This window comes from Spermophilus citellus (genome assembly GCF_964194105.1).
Source record: "Spermophilus citellus genome assembly, chromosome: 1".
In the NCBI taxonomy this organism is placed as follows: Eukaryota; Metazoa; Chordata; class Mammalia; order Rodentia; family Sciuridae; genus Spermophilus; species Spermophilus citellus.
Window position 1 is genome coordinate 158,667,984 of NC_138182.1, and position 19,646 is coordinate 158,687,629.

A 19,646-nucleotide genomic window follows, 5' to 3' on the forward strand; every position below is an offset into this window, starting at 1 on the left:
CGAGAAAAGTAGAGAACTTTGAGTCAGTTACTCAGGGTGGTAACAGCACAGGCTATGATAGAATTGATTTTGCCTGTGTGCTAACAGTGAAGTCTAGTAGCACAGTTTATTTGTGGGTTGGAACACTGTCCATAGTCAAGTCTCTCAGGTTTCATGAAATGGGGATAAGTATAGATGGAAGCTCAGGTTAGCTTTGAGTCTTTTCTACTTGCCATTCAGATAACACAGACCTAAGTTTTGTGTTAGTTTCAAGACTTAGATTTAACAAAGGTAAGTGTACTTCCATTTTTTTGTTTTTATCTGTATATTTTTTTTCCTATTTCTGTTAAATAAGCAGGAGTATAAATAGCTGTGATGTTCCTCTTGGAGTTGAATATTTTTAAGGTGTTTAGACAAGTGGATTTTGCAAAACTATGAAAGTAATATCTAAACACAATGTCTAAGAAGAGCTTTGGGGTTTGGTTGGTTTTTTTATTTTTTTCTTTTTCTCCTTGTTGGAAATAGTCATAGAGATATGGATTTACTCCTGCTTGTATTTAGTTCTGCTTAGTTGCTCAACCTTGATACATTGCTGTTATTTTATGTATTGTTTTGTGCAGAAGAGGAAGCTGAAATTCTGGGGAAGGAGTGATAGCAGGTGAGTGGCATGAATTCCCTGAAGAGCTGGCAGTCTGAAGGAGGCTTTGCAGTCACTCCTGTGTACCAGTCCCGGGGCCACAGCCCATCTCACATGCATCTCTTTTCCCTAAGCTTTTGTTCACTCCTGTGTTTTCAGGGAAGTGGGAGTGCCCTTGGCACCAATGTGACGTCTGTGGGAAAGAAGCAGCCTCCTTCTGTGAGATGTGCCCCAGCTCTTTTTGCAAGCAGCATCGGGAAGGGATGCTCTTCATTTCCAAACTTGATGGGCGTCTGTCTTGTACTGAACATGACCCCTGTGGGCCCAACCCTCTGGAACCTGGGGAGATCCGTGAGTATGTGCCTCCCCCAGTGCCGATGCCTCCAAGCCCCAGCTCACACCTGGCAGAGCAATCATCAGAAATGGCTGCTCAGGGGCCCAAGATGTCAGATAAGCCACCTGCTGATGCCCATCAGACGCTGCCACTCTCCAAAAAAGCTTTGGCAGGGACTTGTCAGAGGCCAGTGCTATCTGAAAGACCTCTGGAGAGAACTGACTCCAGCTCCCAGCTTTTAGATAGGGTCAGAGACCTTGCTGGATCAGGGACCCAGTCCTTGGTATCCAGCCAGAGACCACTGGACAGACCACCAGCAGTGGAAGGACCAAGACCTCTGCTATCTGACAAACCCTCTCCAGTGACCAGCCCAAGCTCCTCACCCTCAGTCAGGTCCCAACCACTGGAAAGACCTCTGGGGACAGCTGACCCAAGGCTGGATAAATCCATAGGTGCTGCCAGCCCAAGGCCCCATTCACTGGAGAAAGCCCCAGCCCCAACTGGCCTGAGACTTCCACCGACAGACAGACTGCTAGTCACCAGTAGTCCTAAACCCCCAACTTTCGACAGGCCCCCAGACAAATCCCATGCCTCTTTGTCCCAGAGACTTCCACCTCCTGAGAAAGTACTATCAGCTGTGGTGCAGACCCTGGTAGCTAAAGAAAAAGCACTGAGGCCCGTGGACCAGAATACTCAGTCAAAAAACAGAGCTGCTTTAGTGATGGATCTCATAGACTTAACTCCTCGCCAGAAGGAGCGGGCTACTTCTCCTCATGAGATCACACCACAGGCTGAGGAGAAGGTGCCTGCGTTGGAGTCCAGCTTATGGTCTGCCAGCAAAGGTCTGGGGCATATGTCTCGAGCTCTGGATAAAGGCAGTGTGTCAGATCCTCTTCTCCAACCATCTGGGAAAACAGCACTCCCTTCAGAGCACCCCTGGCAAGCTGTTAAATCACTCACCCAGGCCAGACTTCTTTCTCAGCCTCCTGCCAAGGCTTTTTTATATGAGCCAGCAACTCAGGCCTCAGGAAGAGTTCCTTCAGGGGCTGAGCAGACCCCAGGGCCTCCCAGTCAAGCACCAGGCCTGGTGAAGCAGATGGCTGGAGGTCAGCAACTACCTGGATTTGCTGCCAAGAGTGGGCAGTCTTTCAGGTCTCTTGGGAAGGCCCCAGCCTCCCTCTCCACTGAAGAGAAGAAGTTGGCAACCACAGAACAGAGTCCTTGGTCCCTGGGAAAAACTTCATCAGGGGCAGGGCTCTGGCCCATAGTGGCTGGACAGACGTTGGCGCAGTCTTGCTGGTCTGCTGGAAGCACACAGACATTGGCACAGACTTGCTGGTCCCTTGGAAGAGGGCAAGACCCCAAACCAGAGCAAAATACACTTCCAGCTCTTAATCAGGCTCCTTCCAATCACAAGTGTGCAGAGTCAGAACAGAAATAATACCAGTAAATGTTATATGACCTTACAAGCTGCCCCCAGGGTACCATTTAGAGAGGGGAATCTTTGTTTCTTCTTTTTGCCCCTTGAAAAACAGACCTACCCAACACTTTTCCACTGTTATTCTTTCCTTATATCCCAACACTCAGAACTCTTGTGACATTAGCCAGTGGAGGCTTATGGTTGTGTGAACCATGTATGGAAATCCAGTTGGCTCCAGCCAAGGAGACAGACAGACTTGAGTCTCTTGCCCCCAACTTTTACACATGGTCAACTTAAAATAAAAAGTCCACTTTGGAGTCAAGCATGGAATTCAATTCCGCTGGTCAAGTTGGAAAGTTTAATGGGCTCTTGGAGCTATTCCCCAGCCCAACAGAGCTCTGTGGAAGATACCCTTAGAACCCGTGGGAGGAACTGATGTTCATTCAAATCAGTGGCCACTCCCTGAGCATTCATATGTGCTAGGCCAGGGCTAGTCACTGATGAGTGATACAGAGATACATAAGATTTGATCCATGAGAGCCTAACTTGTCTGCCTGGGTTTCCAGGCTGCTTTCAAGAACTTTTGACCAGGAAACAGTAGGAAATACTGAGGGGCCCTGGGTTTCCATGCTCATTTTGAAATGTTCTTTGTGGCTATGGTGAGCAAGTATCTCCTGGTTGGGACATGCATGCATGTATGTACATGCATGTATCTTCAAAGCTCTCCTCTATAGGCAGAGGCCAAAGAGGACTGTTGGCTGGCACATCTATGCTGCTTCTGTCTACATTGTGCAAAGTCTGAAGACTTGTACTTGGAGCAGCAGCTAGCTAGTAGAGGGAGCTTGACTATGAGAATGTAGCTTTCCAGCAGTGGAATTAGGCAATTGGCAAGCTTAACTTTCTTTCTACCAGTTTTCCTCCTTTTACATAAACCCACCCTATTCCCATTTCCTCAAACACTCAGGTGCTTTCAGATTTCAGTCTCGGGCAGTGGACATAGGGAATTTCTGGCAAGCTCTTGTCTAGACATACCAGCTTTAGGAAGGGTGCCAGATGCTGATGGAAAATTATTTCTCCCCTGGTCCTTTGCCCACCTAACTGAATTGAGGGAGCTAGTTCTTCACCTCCCTGAGAATTGCTGTGCTCTCTATTGAGATCACCTGCCTGCTGACTTAGCTCAAGGCAAGCCAGAATCCTTCCCTAAGACTGGAGAGATGTGTTGTGTGGAGCAATGTCCAGTCTAAGAGATGACTCCTCATAACTGCTGATTATCTGTTACTGCTGCCCTGAGCTGGGGCCCAAGGGCTGGGAAATCTGTTGGTGCTACCCTGCCCTATCATTCACCCAGCTCACTGACTGCCAACAGGAAATGCTGTTTGGCTAGTTTTCTCCCAATCACCCACCCCACCTTTGTCCCTAGACCAAACATGTTTACCTCTCTGCTTTGCCAACTCAGCCAGCAGCTTTAGCCAACAGGCCATCTTCTGGCCCAAATGTCTCCCAGCCTTTCTGTCTCAGTTAATGACTTTTACACTCTGAACAGGATTCTGTATTTTGTCCCAGTTTCCTTCTCCTAAGTTCTTACTGAATTCCCATCACTTCCAAGGGGAAGGAATAATAGTTATAGAAGCATTTGCGCTTTATATAAAGATTGAAAATAGAATCTACTTTTATTTCCCAAAGTCTGTCTCTGGGATTGAGACACGTGAACTCAGGCAGAGGGATGCGGCCGGGCAGGGCTGTCCCAAATTTAGGGGCCTATCCCTGCACTTCACTGAGACCTCAGAATCTCCTCTGAATTCCACCTGCCTAGTTCTCCCCTTTCATCTTCTCTTCCCACATCATCAAAGAGGAAAATCTTTGTTCAAATGGAAGAGAAAACGTAAAGCATATTATTATTTTCTTTTAAATAATTTTAAACCATGAAAAAGATATTTTTAACAAAATTCACCCAGAACATTACAGTTCACTATATTAAGTATTTATCATGTGTGAGAATAATAAATATATAACTGCAGCTAGTAGGCCCCTTTCCTGATCTCTTAGATTGTGTGAATAGGTTTGCTTGGTGCCAGTCCTGTGCCTGTTGCTCTCCTGTCATCTGTAGTTGTGATCAGAAAAAGATATCTGCACTGCACTGTCAAAAAAAATCCTTTCACTATGTTATGTGTTCAATTACCGTAGCTCTTTGTTTCATGAAATAAACTGTGAATTTGGGCGGGTGGGGGGCGTGCAGGCTATGTAAAAAATTTAAGTGGAGAAGTTTGATCCCAAACTAGCTTCTCTGAAGTAGGCTTTGGTAGGTAATTGACTGACAGCTGTCTAGAAATGTCTCACAGGACAGGAGGAAATGAGAGATAAGGGGCCGTGCCACTTTAGGCTACTTTCTGGTTTTGTTTTTGTTCTTTCCATTCTCCACCATTCACTGGAGGCTTGGTTCTAGAGCTGCCTGGGAAAACAATTTGAGCTATGCACTTGGTTGGAGGGGACAGTTCTTAATGGATGGATAGCCAGGCCTTTGCCCATGGCTACTGAAAAGACTAAGGTTGTTGAATGGAAACTAGAAATTTGAGCCTTTGGGCCCACTGATAATGTATGTGATAGTGGAGAGTTGAAATCATGGAAGCACTCACTATCCAATAGAAGCAGAGTCAACAAAACTGCTCGAAAATGACTCATTATGAAGGTGGGGAAAGGATGACCCTACACCCATTTTTGGCTTCAGGAAAAGTCTGCAATGAGACCTTTCTTCAAGGAAGTTTGAATTGGCAGTTAAAAGGAACTCTTTTATCTTAGAAACTTCTGATCCTTGTGCAGGATGGTATATTTTGGTGTTTGTTATTTGGCTAAGTGCTTGGAAACTAGGAGCTCAAGAGAGTCTACCTGTGAGTAAGCTCCCCAGCCAGGAAGTATTTTCAAGGGGCAAGCCAAAGGTAGAAATGCCCCATACGTAGCTAGAAAACTAATACCTCTCCTAGCCCTGTTAAATCAGGAAAAAAAAAAATTATGGAAACTGTTGAAATTTACATTCAAAGCCTCATTTGCTCCGCATGTAAGAGCCAACCCCCCTTCTAAAAGAAAATAGCTATTATTGCTACAAAAGCATCCATATTTTTAGAAATATGCTTTCCTCTAAAGTTATTGAGTTCAACATTAACTTAAATCACTGTGTCAATCCTCTGCTAAACCAAATCCACATTTCTGACATTAATGATAAGATTTTATTCTTCACATCCTCCACCCCACACTATCGTCAGGGCATGAAGTGTAGTAGCAACCCTCCCTGGCTGGGCACTGTCTGCTCACTGGAGCTGGACTCCTGGTTGTATTCCAACGTTGCCTGGTGAAAGCAAAGGGCAGAAAGAGGTCTGGTCCTGGCAGCTTCTCTTGTGAAAAGCAATCGGAAAAACACTAAACTTGATGGGTTTTACCCATAGCTCCTATAAAAGCGGGTTTTCTCTTAAGGCTTTTCTTGGGATATTGTCATCCTATTTGTCGTCAGGTCAGGGGGCCCAGTGTCCTAACTTCTGAGATCACAGTAGGAAAGGAGCTGCCTCAAGCGCTTTTCCTGATGAGTAACATTTGAGCTGTTTGTGTGTGTTAGACATTCCAGGTCATTTAGAGCTAGGTAGCTGCTACAGGAGCTTTGGCTGTAGCCAGTTCGCTCTCAGCTGACTTCCTAGGCCAGTGCAGCAGGGCCAGAGATTGCTGTAGTGTAAATTGAAGTATGAATAGATAAATGCTTTGTACACAAAAATGTAATGATGGTGCTAATTTCATGGTATAAATAAGCACTGCCAAGGGTTGAAGGACTGGTAACTTGAGAAATCCAAGAAAGAAAGAAAGAGATTTCACATAGCAAGATTTCTTGGAGGGGCGTGAGGGGTGGGGAGAAGGCAGTGTCTCAGTAAAGCCTGCACCCAGCCCCCAAGAAAGAAAGAAAGAGATTTCACATAGCAAGATTTCTTGGAGGGGCGTGAGGAGTGGGGAGAAGGCAGTGTCTCAGTAAAGCCTGCACCCAGCCCTGGAGTGGTCCAGCACAATCCAGAGGTGGAAGAGATCCTGTATCCAGATGAAGGTGGCCATTGAGTTTATCAGGTCTGGGGTCACCTTGTCCGTAGCCTCCGTCCACACTGCCTGGAACACGTTGGTAGAGAGCTCTGGGTGTGGGGTCTCCCTCCATTACCTTCTGCCCCTCTACCTCTTCCACTCTTACGGGAACACCTCTATTGCTTATGAAGATTAAGGGTATTATTTCTTAAGGAAGTGGAAAGAGTTTATTTTAATTAGAAATCCACAACCTCAGAAGAAATGTTTCCTATCAACATAAGCAAAGCAACACATGTTAAACTCTTCTGTGCTCCTTTCCCTAGGGCTACCTTCCCAGGAGTTTCAGAACATTGGGCTACTGAGGGGCTCTAGGGCTAGCACTTGGGATTTCAGCACGGCCTCATGGACAGGGGCAAAAACAGGGAGCAGAATAGAGTCCTGGTGTGTTAGGTTTCCATGGCGGGCAGAACAAGCAGTCTTAAGGATGAGGTGGTGGTGCCTGTGTGTGCATGTAGGTGAATGTGGAAGGTGGGTGAATGCAGCACACAGAAGCTCATGGAAGAGCAGCTTTCTAGGTCTTGGCAAAGAAACAAGCTGACAAGAGATCTTTATATTTTTAAGAAGAGGGGGCAGGGGGTTCAGCCAAGGTCCATCTCTGTTTTCCCCACTCCCCCACAGATTGTCAGCTGGAAGTGAACTCCTAGTGAAAAAGAGGGGAGCCCTGTGCTAGGAGTTCCCATAAACATGTACTGTAATTCTTTGTATATAGAAAAAAAATTACTGTAAAGTAAAGTTTAACTTTACTCTTATGGCCCTTGCCCTGTGTTTTGTTTTATTGTCCGTGGGGAGACACAGCCTGACAAAGGATTGGTTTTGGGTGAGAGCAGGAGCCAATCCCAGAGATAGTTCCCTGGTGGGAGGGGGCATGGCAGAGGGGAGCCCTTCCTCCAGGCACTTCATGCTTGATTTAAAGCATCTTTCCCTTTTGTTGGGAGTGTCTGGTATCAGTTTCAGTCCCCTCAACAGGAAGTCTCCATCACTCAAGAAGGAAGGGTATTTTGAGGAATTGGTTTTAAAAAGAGAAGTGAAACGAAAGCACTTTCTGAGTATGAGTTTGATCATGTTAATTATAAACTCTTCAGAGACAGGTATTGGGCACTGCAAGGTCTCAGCCAAGGCCTAAAGGCAGGAAAGCAAGGGCAAAGAGTGAGCTGGAAGGCAAAGCCCCTACACTCTCTCCCCTCCAATACCATAACAGGCCACAGTACACGCCTCCTGTTTGAACAGGAAGTGTCAGCCCTGTTTACACTAATACCTGACACTTCAGAAATATTTGGACCTCCAAAACCCAATACTTTGGGAACCTTTGGGAGTTTGCCTCTCCTTCCCTAGCCCTAAATTCCCTGTTCTTCCACGAAAACCTTCAGGGAAAGAGTTGGGAAACGTTCAGTACTAGAATACTCCTAGGATTGTCACAATGTTGAGGTAGCAGTCATTTCATTTTACAGATGAAAAGCTCAAACTGAAGAATTAAGTTGCTTTTCTGCACTAGCAGCTGAATTAGATCTGAATCTGGATCCATAAAACCTTTCTGTCTTTCAGACCATTATTTTTCCTACCAGTAAATCACACTGTAGGGTGTCATTGGGAAACCCGGGATCTGAGTCATAAGCCTAACCCCCACACCCAGACGTGACAGATGCAGCAGAGGTAGCCTCTATCTTGAGGGAAGAGTGTCTGACCCTTCTCTGGACACAACTTAAGTGCTATCTTTGTTCCTCTTGGCACCCAGAAAGAACTGTGAGCTTTGCATGACCCATCCCCCGCCTCTAACCTTGTTTGCCCCAACAAAAGGAAAGAGCTGGGGACACAGCTTATTGGTAGAGCCCTTGCCTACCACGCACAAAGCCCTGAGTTCAGTCCCCAGTACAAAAGGGTAAAGGGAGCTCCAATAGCTCAGTGAAAACCCTGGGCAAAAGTTACTTGGTTTCTCAAGGAAAATAAGAATTTGGAGGAGCCTTATCAGGAAGTGAGGCCAGCCAGGTGGCACCAGAAGGAACTAGGTGTCTTGACACCCAGTCCACACAGCAGGGAAAAGGGCTGAGTGTGATTCACAGTGCATTGATTTTATTTACAGATCAGAAGCCACTTAAAATATATCTGTAGACACAAGTGCTGTCCAGGGCTGAAGTCTGGGATCCAAGTCAGCCCTTAGCCCTCTTATGCCCACAGTCAGCCCAATGCTGCCTCCATTCCATGGGCCAGCACAGGCAGGTGCCACCTCTGCTGCCATGGGGACCAAGGGTAGCTAAGACATTGGACCACCCAAGCCCTTACAAGAGCTGGGTCTAGGGCCTCTAGGGAATTCCTTTTATTCCCCCAGGCCAGCTGAGTGGTGACTCAATGATGACAACAGCTGTAGAAGTAGGGATTTGCCTTCTGGCCCAGATCCACGCCCTTGTCCTCTGCCAAAGAGAGAGGTGGCATTTCAGCACCATTGTGGTGGGGGGATCCCGCAACTCAAGAAGAGGGATAGAGCCCTAGAGGAAGTCTCCATAAAGGCTGGGAAAGCACACACCTGTCATCACCTGGAAGGCTGCCACACTGACGTAATCCTCTGCCACTTTCTGGAAGAGCTCGTCTGGCAGGAAAATGATGATTGGTGAGGGCTTGATGCCAGCATCCCTGGGATCTCCCAGTGACCCAGCCCTCTGGGTTCTATCCTGCTTCCTCTGGTAAACCATCCTATTCTTCTGGAGGCCCCAGGACAGCACTCACCCACACTCTGACCTGTCTTGCTGGATGTTTCAAAGAGCTGGGCTTTGATATCTGCAAGGAGAAATGACTAAGGGTTCGCACCTGAGAATTAGGTCAACATAAACAAGGAGAAGGCTAGCAGTTCATGGTGTCTCCTAGACTCCACAGGTTCGAGGAAGACAAAAAGCCCTCCTACTGCACCTTGCCAAGGTAGACAAGGTCCCTGTTCCCTATAACCCACAAAAACAGCCCCCCACCCCGACCCCAAGGGCTGAGGAGCAGCTACTGTCTGCGTAGTCCTGGACATCATGGAAGTCCACACGGCGGCGGCGCCGGTCTTCCTCCAGCAGGTCACTCTTGGTGCCACACAGGTAGATTTGACAGCCCTGGAGCAGAAGACAAAACCAGGATCACTCCCACAGACAAAGAGTCTCAGCCCCTGGTCTTTTGGTGAGGTCTGGCCACATACCTCCTCTAGGCTGCGCAGCTCTTTCACCCAGAACTTTGCTCTTTCAAAACTGCTGCTGTCAGTGAGGTCTTGGTATGGAGCATGCAGGAAACACAAGCACGGATCAAGGGCTGTTCTGAGGCCAGCCTGTCATCCAACCCTTGCATAAAGAAGAGCCCAGAACCCCCATACCGTAGCAGACGATGGCAGCCTTAGCCCCGCGATAGTAGATTCTGCTCATGGCCTCATAGCGCTCAGAGCCTGCTGTGTCCTGAAAGGCAGAGGAAGGCCCAGCCCTGGCCGGAGTTACTTAACTGGGCTACTTCCCAAGATTGAAAACTAAGCCTGTGTCCTCCAGATCCCCATTTTCTAGGTGAGGAAATTGGGGTCTGGAGAAAAGAAATGGCCTCTACGAGGCCTCCAGCTAGCCAGTGATAGATCAGGACCCAGGCCGCCTCAGCAGTGGTTTTCCCCAATAGCAGATGTCCATAGGACTTACCCAAATACCCAAAGTCACCGTCCGGTCTCCAACCGACATCACTTTGGCCACGAATGCAGCCCCGATGGTCTGCAATTAAGGGGAAGAGATCAGGGCCGCAGGTGCAGGTTGGCTGCCTCCTACTCGTGCCGGGCTGGGAGGGTTGCACTCACGTTCTGATAGGGCCCCACCAGGAAGCGGTCGTGCACGTATCGTTCCACCAAGCTTGTCTTGCCCACGTATTCCTTGCCCAACATCACCACCTTGACGTCCACGCGCTGCCCGCTCATGCTCCCCGGGCAGCCTCACCCACGTAAGGGTCCGCTCCGCCCAGCCTCAGACCCCGACCCCAAGCGCCTCGCACCTCGACAGCGCCCCTGAATGGCCCGGCCAAACCGGCCCCGGGCGCCGAGTGTTCCTCCAAGACACCCCAGAGCCGTGGCGGCCTGGGAGCGCGCGGGCAGCGCCCTCCACGGCGCCGCACGCCGCGGTGCAGCTCGTCGCTCGTCACTCCTTAGCCCTCCCGCTCGCTTGCTCGCCTGCCCGAGCGGCTTAGGCTGCACTGCTGCCCAGGCTTCAATTCCGCCCAGATTCACAGCCGAACTTGGGGTCTCCCACAACCCTGTTCCAATCCGCAGCACCGCGTCTCCCGCGGGAGGGGCGGGAGGGGGCGGGGTCGCCAGGTCACGTGGCACGGACCGGAAGCAGCGAGACTGAGCGGTGGCGCCGGAAGTGGTGCGCGGCTGTACAATCCCTCATGGCGGCAGCAGCGGCGATTTGGGTGCGGCGCAGTGGTGACTGACTTGCGAGCCTGGCGGGCGTGCGCCGAGCCCCGGCCCGGCCTCCGCGTGCCCCCCGGGCTCTGCACCCCTGATGCTGCGCGGGTGCTGAGCCCGCCCCGGCCGGGACGATGGTGAAGTATTTCCTGGGCCAGAGCGTGCTCCGAAGTTCCTGGGACCAAGTGTTCGCTGCCTTCTGGCAGCGGTACCCGAATCCCTATAGGTACGTGAGCCAGGGAAAAGCAGACCTCCTTCTCGCCTTGCTATTTGGAGATCGAAGTATGGGCAGCCCCTCAGTAATGGGACCAGGAAAGACTAGAGTCTTGACATGAGGGATCTGCGGAACCGTGGCGGTCCTTAGGGTACGGAGGAGACCTTATCGGGGAAGCGGCCAGGCCGCGCCTGCAAGATCCTGGAAGAAGGCTGGTCCTGGGTGATGATTTACTTGAGGCCGTAGTCTGAGGTTCTTTCTTAAGGTGCTGAGGCTAGGAACAGGCGGCGGCACAGTAGTTGGGAGAGAACTTGGGTTGGAAATCCGGGCATTTGCCAGACCTGAAGCCACCCCCGTTGCAAGGCCCAGGAATTCACCTCAGGGAGGAGGCGGGAGTTGGAATTTGCCCTAGGATAGGTTCAAGGTACTTTTAGTTCTGAATTACAGCACAAATCACTCTGCAAGATTGCAGGAAGATAAGGAGAGAGGCTCCCAACAGGAACCCCAATAGACGGTCTGTTGGGGGGGCAGTTTTCTAAGGGTCACCCTTCACTGACACCTGCAGCAAACATGTCTTAACGGAAGACATAGTACACCGGGAGGTGACCCCTGACCAGAAGCTCCTGTCCCGAAGACTCCTGACCAAGACCAACAGGATGCCCCGCTGGGCAGAGCGACTGTTTCCTGCCAATGTTGCTCACTCGGTGTACATCCTGGAGGACTCTGTTGTGGACCCACAGAATCAGACCATGACCACCTTCACCTGGAACATCAACCATGCCCGGCTCATGGTGAGACTGCTCCTCATGTACATGGCTAGAGTCATGAGAGACTGGGGCATGATTGGGTTACTGTGGAGCAATGGCTACAGGGTACAACCTCAGATTATCTCTTTATTTCAGCTGGTCAGCCTCTCTGGACCTGTCCTTTGACTCGTTCATGGAGGGGGGGTGCTCATTTTACAGAGTTGTTGTAGGTACTAAACACAAACATGTCATGTGTGACACACACTCCGGTTGGGCCCACAGAAGTGATGCTGAGGGAGGAAGGTAGCAGTTTTCACATAGAGTCCATTAAGCCCAAAGGTGCCCTGGATGTGCTTCAGCAGTTGACATTCTAAGCCCTTTACCTCGCTTTGACTGGAGACATTCCACATTTATCTCTCATAAAGGGATCTCTGCCTGAGATTTGGGGCAATGGAGTTCCACATACCCCTTTAAAAGCTTGAAAACGGGGCTGGGACTGTAGCTCAGTGGCAGAGCGCTTGCCTAGCATACGTGAGGCACTGGATTCAAGCCTCAGCACCACATAAAAATAAACATAAAATAAAGGCATTCTATCCATCTACAATTACAAAAAATAAAATAAAATAAAATAAATAAATAAAAGCTTGAAAACCCATAGTTATGGTTAAAGGAACCATTCCACTGCATCTTTTCACATGTGAATACCCTGCAAACTTTCAGAAAATTATTCTTCTCGGCTTACTTTCATGATACCCTTGAGAGGTACATATTACTCATTTATGCCAAGATGAAAGGTTCAGAGAAGGGACGTGTCCTACAGTGTCACAAAGTGAGTGACTACCTTCCTCTGCCCAGTGCAAGTCATCTCACATGACAGGATGAGGGTGCTACTTGGTAATGACCAAAACAGCAAAAACAGCAATCCATTCATGAAAAGTGTCATTAAGTATTATTCTGGAAGTAGCAATCCACTTTTTCCTTTCTGTTAATGAAAGCTGTGATGACTATCAGACATCTATTTGTATTTGGACTGTCAGAAAGCTCAAGAACTGCAGTGGGTGGAAGTTTGAGTTAAAAACAGCACATGTACCTAGATATAAAGGCCCCAAATAGTCCAGGGTCCCAGGATAGAAAGCCCTCTGCCTTTCCTAAGAGACCTCATGCCTTCTAGTGTTTTTAAGGGTCAGGAAAGGAGTTTACAGGGTAAAATGGTGTTGGGGATGCAGTAACAGGAAGGAATGGATTTTCATTTCATGGTTTCTTTTTGTGAAAAGAGGCAGGGCTTCAGCTAAGTGTGGTGGCACGTGCTTTTAGTTCCAGCTATTCAAGAGGCTAAAGTGGGAGGATCACTGGAGCCTAAGAGTTCAGGGCCAACCTGGGCAATAATATAACAAAGAAGTGGGGGATCAAGTCTGTTTGTAGGTTGGTAAAGCAAAAGATGTCCCTGCAATGTGGGTGGCCTACCTTTCCACACAGGTGGTGGAGGAACGATGTGTTTACCGTGTGAACTCTGACAACAGTGGCTGGACCGAAATCCGCCGGGAAGCCTGGGTCTCCTCTAGTTTATTTGGTGTCTCTAGAGCTGTCCAGGTAAGCAATGTTGTGGGGTTTCTAGGGCCTGAGGCTGTTGGCATGGAGGCTGGGCAGAAGTTAGTGGCCAGTTACCAGTCCTTCCCACCTCAATCTTTTGCCAGGAATTTGGTCTCGCCCGGTTCAAAAGCAATGTGACCAAGACTATGAAGGGTTTTGAATACATCTTGGCCAAGTTGCAAGGTAAGAATTCTGGGTGCTGTTGGGGGGAGCTCATCAGGAGAGGCTGGGTCAGATCCTAGCTCAGCCTGACTTTCATAGACCCTGGACCAGTCATTACCCTGCTCTGAGCCTGGGACTTAATATATACCAGGTAGCAAATGTCACCTTTCCAAAGGGGTCAGGCCTCTACTAGGCAACTGGCATGGCTGGGGAATGTAATTAGGTGGGGCCTCTCGGCACTATATGAAGCTAGCCTCCTGCCCTTTATTCTAGGTGAGGCCCCTTCCAAAACACTTGTTGAGACAGCCAAGGAAGCCAAGGAGAAGGCAAAGGAGACAGCACTGGCAGCTACAGAGAAAGCCAAGGACCTTGCCAGCAAGGCTGCCACCAAGCAGCAGCAGCAGCAGCAGCAGCAATTTGTGTAGCCAGGCTGGGCCCCTGCCACTGCCACAGCCCACCAGCCGGCTGTGGGCTCCCTCCGCACCCTTTCATTGTACTTGATTATTAAAAATCAACTTCTAGCCCTCTCTGCTGTCTGGGTGGTGGGTTGGGGCAGGTGTCCTGTTCAGCATCTGCAGTACCAGGCACATATCTGAGCCCAGCCTGCTTATTCTCCCATTGGGCAGCTGATGACAGGCACAAAGAGGGGCAGAGGTATGGGGACTTGCTCAAGGTCACAGGCAGTATGCAGGGGGGGTATTGATAAACAATAGACTGTAAGCTCCAAGAGGGCAGGGCTCTTTGTTTTGTTCTGATGTGTCCCAAATACCTGGAAAAATATCTAGCACATAATAGGCACTCAATAAATATATGTTGAATTCAATCAGCCCCAGCTCTGGAGTCAGAAAGCTTTAATTAGTATGGATCTTAACTCCACTGTTTCCTGGCTTTGGAACTCAGGCAAGTCACACCACCAGGCCTCAGTCCTACCACCCTTAAAGCCCAGACAGGACAGCCTCCAGGTTGTGAGGATCAAGTGCACCACTCAGGATGGTGGTGGCAGCTGCTGATCTTATTTCCTCTTTTCTAGTTGTGGTTGTGACTTCCTCCATTTTTATCAGGCAAGACCATGGACGGGAAATTATGAAAGATGCTTTTAATGAAAATACTGTACAGTATATGTAGGGCAAAGGCCAGAGGCCTTATTCAGGAATAAGAGGGTCCAAGAGGCTTCCTGCCCCTGCTGGAGCAGCAGAGCCAAGTGCTACAAAAACGCCTGGAAAGGCAGCCCAGGCCCAAGCTGCCTGCCCTGCAGAGCTCTGGGGGTGGTCTGGGTGCCTCCTCCCAACCGGTGGGGACTGCCTGGCAGCCAGTAGCAGGTTACGGGGAGTACCTGTTCCCACACGAGTGTCCTTTTAGTCCATTCCAACTGATGCCTCTGAGCAGCCCTCTGGGCTGCCTGGTGGGCTCAGCCCAGTGTGAGTAGAAGGCAATCAGAGTAGTGAGCATCATAGCCAGTCACAGGTGCTGTGCGAGTAGCTGTGCTCCTGGCCGGCACTGAAGCCCCGCAGCAGCTCGGCCTCACCCCCAAACACCAGGCTCTCCACATCCACCTCCAGCTCCTCTGCACAAGGAGGGTTCCAGTCAAAAGCCCTGGCCCACCCACACTGCCCAGGGCCCCTAGACTTCAAGCCACTCACCTTGGTCCGAGTCCGAGCGCTCAGAAGAGAGGCCTGAAGAGTCCAGGCTATCCGCTCGCAACCTCTCACCTACTGGCAGCCCCCGGAGCTGCTCCAGCTGCCTCTGCAGGCTCCGCTGTTTGCTGCGCAGCTTCTCCTTGAGCCGCCGAGCCCTCAGCTCCTGTTCCTCTAGCTTCTGTAGAGATGGTAGGAGCAGGGGCTGGGGTCAGCATCCCAAAACGTGAACTTTGCCCATGTGCCACTTGGCAGTGGGCTACAGCCACATGTACCTCTCCCTACTCCAAACAGGCAGGCACATAAACCTGGGCCCCAGAGGGTTGTTGAATGTCCTCAGAAAGCAGCTCTCTCCTGTGTGTCACCCATCTGTGCTCTGGTCTAGATGGGCATGGCGTGGGAGACACGCTAATCCCAAACACACTTGTGGGCTGGCAAGTGCACATTCACTCGAGGAGGCAGCCACCTCCAGGTTCCAGCCCATTGCTGCCACATGGCAACAGGCCCAGCACTGCCAGATCTCCCCATTTCTTTAAGAGAAGCTGGAAAGCCAGATTTTTCATGTCAGATGCCCTTTGAAATGTTGCCAACTAATTTAAATTATGAGAAAACTTCAGACTAAACAAAGGCTCTCAGTTTGCAATTCCTGGTCAGGATCCTCCTGGGGCCCTAAGGCTCCAGCATTAACCTCCTCCCCTCATCCCTACATGAGTTTTGTCAGCCCTAATGTTCAGAATCTGGAAGTCCAAGGACCCAATCCTCGGTGGGCAGAGGACTGGATTTAGTCATTTCACAATAAGGGGAGATGGACTGGGGCTATGGCTCAGTGGTAGAGCACTTGCCTAGCATGTGTGAGGCCCTGGGGTCGATCCTCAGCACCACATATGAATAAACAAATAAAGTGAAAAACCCATTGGCAACTAAAACAAAAAAAAAAACCAATAAGGGACAGGGTATAGAAGGATGAGTAGGAGCTACCCAAAGATGGGGGTAGGGAGACACCATGGCAGAGGAGCCTGGCAAGCATGGAAAGTGTGGCTTTTTCTTTGGGGGATCGGGGAGAGACCAGTCCAAAAAAGCAGTCATGATAAGGCCTGGGTTGGAGAGGGCCTTGAGAATCATAATAAATAAGGAACTGAAGCTTTGTTTTGTTGGGATTCCTGTCAAGGTTTTCAGCTGGAGATGGGCCTGGGCACATCTGTGTATGGCCAAGATCATTCTAAGGCAAAGAAAAAGACAGTCTGGTAGAGGCCATATAGGAAAGAGGGAGGCCAATGAAGAGGTTTGCATAAATCAGTCCAGAAGAGGGGTGATGAATCTTCAAGGATGGGATGATTCCTAGGACCTGCCCATGGACATATCATCTACCAAGAAACTAGGCCAGGAAAGCACCATGTGATAAACGGGGACCCATTAGCCAACCAAAGTATTACTCAGCCACAGTGAAGGTGATAACAGGCACTTATGGGGCAGTGTGAATACTTCTTACATCTGGGATTTATTTGCTGGATGGCACTTGGATCTGTCTGCCACAGTGTCCAGTGCCTACAATAGGGCCTGGCACAGCTGATGCTCAATAAATATCTGTTGAAGGAAAGAATGCAAATGAGGGGGCCTGGGCCTGGATCTGTCTTTCCTCAGCACAGAACTTTGCTGTGCCTCCTTCTCTTCGCCTGTCAAAAGAGCTAGGACAGGAAAAATCCCCTATTGTTTCCAAGGCTGCTTCTAATATGGGCATCCCTGGGGCTGCTTGGGCCTTGGCACCTGCACACTAACTCCTGTCCACTAGGGGGCGGGCAGCTCAGCCCAGGCAGTAGCAAGGGCCCTAGGAAGCCCAATGATTAGCTCCCTTAATCCCTTCTCCCTTCTGAATTCTGGAGTGGATGCCTCATAGGGTGGCATTTGAATAGATGAACAGCAGGTCTTGAAGGATAGGAACAGGGGAGAGTGGAAACCAACCCTCTGCAATGTAAGGGACCATTACATATGATTTATCATAGAAATTTTTTCAACAGCAATTCCCTCCCCACCAGAGGAGGAAGCAGAAGTCCAGACACAAGCCAAGTGACTTGCTCAAGGTCTCCAGGCTGGGATCTAAGTAGTAATAGCTGTATCAACAATGAACATTTACAGGGTGAATTCACTGAAGCCTCAGAACAACCCTCTGAACTATTTTTTTGTTTTCCTTCCCATTTAATAGATTAGAAAACTAAAAGCACAGAGAACTGTCCCCAGTCACATAGTTGGACTATGTTTGGCCCTTTTCCCTAGTTCCACCCAGGCCTCCCATGTCACACCTGGGGACACAGGGTGCCCCCCTCCACTTACCTGAATGTGCATTCTGGCTCTACGCAGCAGGTTCAATGTGGTGTATCTGGCACAGTCAGTTCCCAGGGGCATCTGCTGCTTCAGCTGCTCCAGGCATCGCTTCAGCTGGGCCCTCCTGTGGGGGAAGGGGTCTGGAGGGCAGTGCCAGCCCCACCTCACCAGCCAGAAGGACAGCAGGGAAGGCAAGGCCAGACAGAGGTGGTTCCTGGGACCTGGTGCTGTCAGGACTGGGGTGGGACTCACCTACGCTTCTCCAGCTCGTTGTGCACAGACCTGTCAATGCCAAGGAGGATGAGGTGAGGGGCTGTCAACTACAGCCCACATCCTTAGCCCAGAGCCCCCTGTGACTCAAAAATCTACTACAAATGTCTGCCTCAGTCAACCCTCTTGTGGGGACCTTGGTCTGGTCTTGGGCACCAGAGCCCCCAGGTAGGGGTGAGAGCAATCAGAGATACACAGACAAATGCTGTGAGAGGCCTGCCAGGTGGTTGTCCAAATGAGGCTCTCCTGCCAGCCTGGCAAGAAAGGTTTCCTGGACAGAGATGACAGGTGAACTGAGCACAAAACAGAGTTTCCCACACAGGGCAATGGAGGGAAAGGCATTCCAACTGGACAAAGCAGTGTATGCAGAGTGTTGAAGTACAACAGTAAAGAAATAAGCCTGTGGAGAAGAGAGTGGTTTGATGTGTGAGTGGAAACAGGACCCAGAACTGTCTTGTTCACAGTTCCTGTCACATCAGAGGTCCTGAAGTAGTCCTTGAATTCACAAAAAGGTGTATGGGGAGGGGACAGATGGCAGGAGAGCTTTGAATGCTTCCCGGATCCGGGGTACCTAATCTATAAGATGCAAACGAGAAAATGAGCAGAGGAAAGACCGAAGAAGGACAGTGCCCATCCACCCTCCCTACACCACCCCCGACGCCTGCACCCTCCTTACCGCCCACTGTCCAGAGCTCCGGGAGCTTGCGGGTGTTGCTTCCTCCTCCTGTGGATGGGGCCCGGACTGCGATGCGGGCACAGGGACGCGTAGCCATGCTCTGCCTCTGCCAGAAAGAGGCAGAGCCCGCCCGTGTCAAGCTAGGACTGGAAGGGGTCCCTGGCATATCAGGGTCAAGGAAGGGCTTCTGGCGCCGAGACCATCTCCCCAACCCTTCCCTACCCGACCGCCCGCGAACTCCTCTGAGTTGAGGGTGGATTATTGCCCTAATTGCCGTGCATCGTTCAAGTTGCATGCCAAGTCGTCCAGGCCCATGTCAGTGAAGTCTCCTTCAGGAGTCTAGCCCAGAGTTCTTCCTCACCTCTCTCACGGCGCTCCAGGAACTCAGCCGCCTGCAGCAGGACCTGGATGTTGCTAGCCACAGGTTCCATGTCGGCGACAGCTGATGGCGGGCGGGCCTAGGGTGCTGGCCAGAGCTGCGGCCCCACCACTTTTGTTACAATGTAACTGACACAGGGCAACAAACACAGGCGCTCGGCCCCGCCCCCAGGATGCCCCGCCCTTGGGAACGCCCAGTCATTGGGACCGCCTCCTTGGAAAAACTCCCACCCTCTGCGAAGCCGCCCGCCCACAAATGGCCAGGGACGCTAGCGGGGCAGGAGTTGGCGCCGGCTCCAGTCCTGGTCCTTGGGTGGACCCCTGGGCCAGGGTCCTGCGTCTTGTTCTCTTATCTCAGAGACCCCGCGGTTCCTTGGCATTACCAGCCCCATGGAGGTAGCCTTCACACAGAATACGGTGCTGCAGGGCCAATCGCTCCCGAGGAGGCCCGGGCTCTGGCGCTGCACGTGGGCGCCGCGGGGGCTGGGCCGGCCAGCAACCGCTAGCCCATTCGCTTGTTTCTGGCCTAGGCTTGCTGTTGTCATCTTCTGGGTGGGACCGGAGAGCCTCTGAGACACGATTGGCTGTCGCGTGGCCCCGCCCTCTCCCGCTGCTGGTTTACACGTTCGGGCGGGAAAAGAAGCAGGTTTCAAATTTGAAAACCCAGGCGATGGGGCGGGGTTGAGCAGCAACAAGGCGGCGATGCGCAGGCGCTGGCGGAGGCGGGGCGAACCCGGCTCCTGTGCTTGGTTAACTGTTCCTACGCCTGCCTGCGGTC

The 19,646-nt window shown here is 50.6% G+C and overlaps 4 protein-coding genes across 15 annotated transcripts in view; 2 read left to right on the forward strand and 2 right to left on the reverse strand.

Annotated features, from left to right (window-relative positions):
- Nucleotides 1-2,776, forward strand: part of NSD1 (nuclear receptor binding SET domain protein 1) — a 144,154-nt gene extending 141,378 nt beyond the window's left edge. For 10 of the 11 annotated variants that reach the window (XM_081279332.1, XM_081279337.1, XM_081279333.1 and 7 more), the window contains one exon: nucleotides 776-2,776. In XM_081279332.1, coding sequence (XP_081135458.1) covers nucleotides 776-2,391 — 1,616 coding nt within the window. In that variant the 3' untranslated portion in view covers nucleotides 2,392-2,776. Of the gene's footprint in view, nucleotides 1-599; nucleotides 638-775 lie in introns of all 11 variants that reach the window. The other variant, XM_081279330.1, reaches the window with a different exon arrangement.
- A 4,743-nt stretch (nucleotides 2,777-7,519) lies between these two features.
- On the reverse strand, nucleotides 7,520-10,755 carry RAB24 (RAB24, member RAS oncogene family). 2 transcript variants are annotated; one of them, XM_081279496.1, is made up of 8 exons: nucleotides 10,277-10,755; nucleotides 10,125-10,193; nucleotides 9,818-9,896; nucleotides 9,647-9,714; nucleotides 9,464-9,563; nucleotides 9,199-9,249; nucleotides 8,999-9,061; nucleotides 7,520-7,599 (listed from the first exon to the last, which is right to left on the reverse strand). In XM_081279496.1, the coding sequence occupies exons 1-8, from the start codon at nucleotides 10,391-10,393 to the stop codon at nucleotides 7,589-7,591; spliced, it is 558 nt and encodes a 185-aa protein (XP_081135622.1). In that variant the 5' UTR covers nucleotides 10,394-10,755; the 3' UTR covers nucleotides 7,520-7,588. The 2 variants fall into 2 exon arrangements, with proteins under 2 accessions (XP_081135622.1, XP_081135621.1); XM_081279495.1 differs by having other exon boundaries at nucleotides 7,520-8,885; nucleotides 10,277-10,754.
- An 87-nt stretch (nucleotides 10,756-10,842) lies between these two features.
- On the forward strand, nucleotides 10,843-14,115 carry PRELID1 (PRELI domain containing 1). Its single transcript, XM_081279483.1, has 5 exons — nucleotides 10,843-11,105; nucleotides 11,659-11,884; nucleotides 13,316-13,429; nucleotides 13,534-13,612; nucleotides 13,865-14,115. Exons 1-5 carry the CDS (start codon nucleotides 11,014-11,016, stop codon nucleotides 14,014-14,016), a joined length of 663 nt encoding a protein of 220 aa, XP_081135609.1. The 5' UTR covers nucleotides 10,843-11,013; the 3' UTR covers nucleotides 14,017-14,115.
- A 146-nt stretch (nucleotides 14,116-14,261) lies between these two features.
- MXD3 (MAX dimerization protein 3) lies at nucleotides 14,262-19,038 on the reverse strand. Its single transcript, XM_081279534.1, has 6 exons — nucleotides 18,852-19,038; nucleotides 18,491-18,596; nucleotides 17,797-17,826; nucleotides 17,554-17,668; nucleotides 15,232-15,406; nucleotides 14,262-15,155 (listed from the first exon to the last, which is right to left on the reverse strand). The coding sequence occupies exons 1-6, from the start codon at nucleotides 18,919-18,921 to the stop codon at nucleotides 15,040-15,042; spliced, it is 612 nt and encodes a 203-aa protein (XP_081135660.1). The 5' UTR covers nucleotides 18,922-19,038; the 3' UTR covers nucleotides 14,262-15,039.
- Between the last annotated feature and the right edge of the window lie 608 nt (nucleotides 19,039-19,646).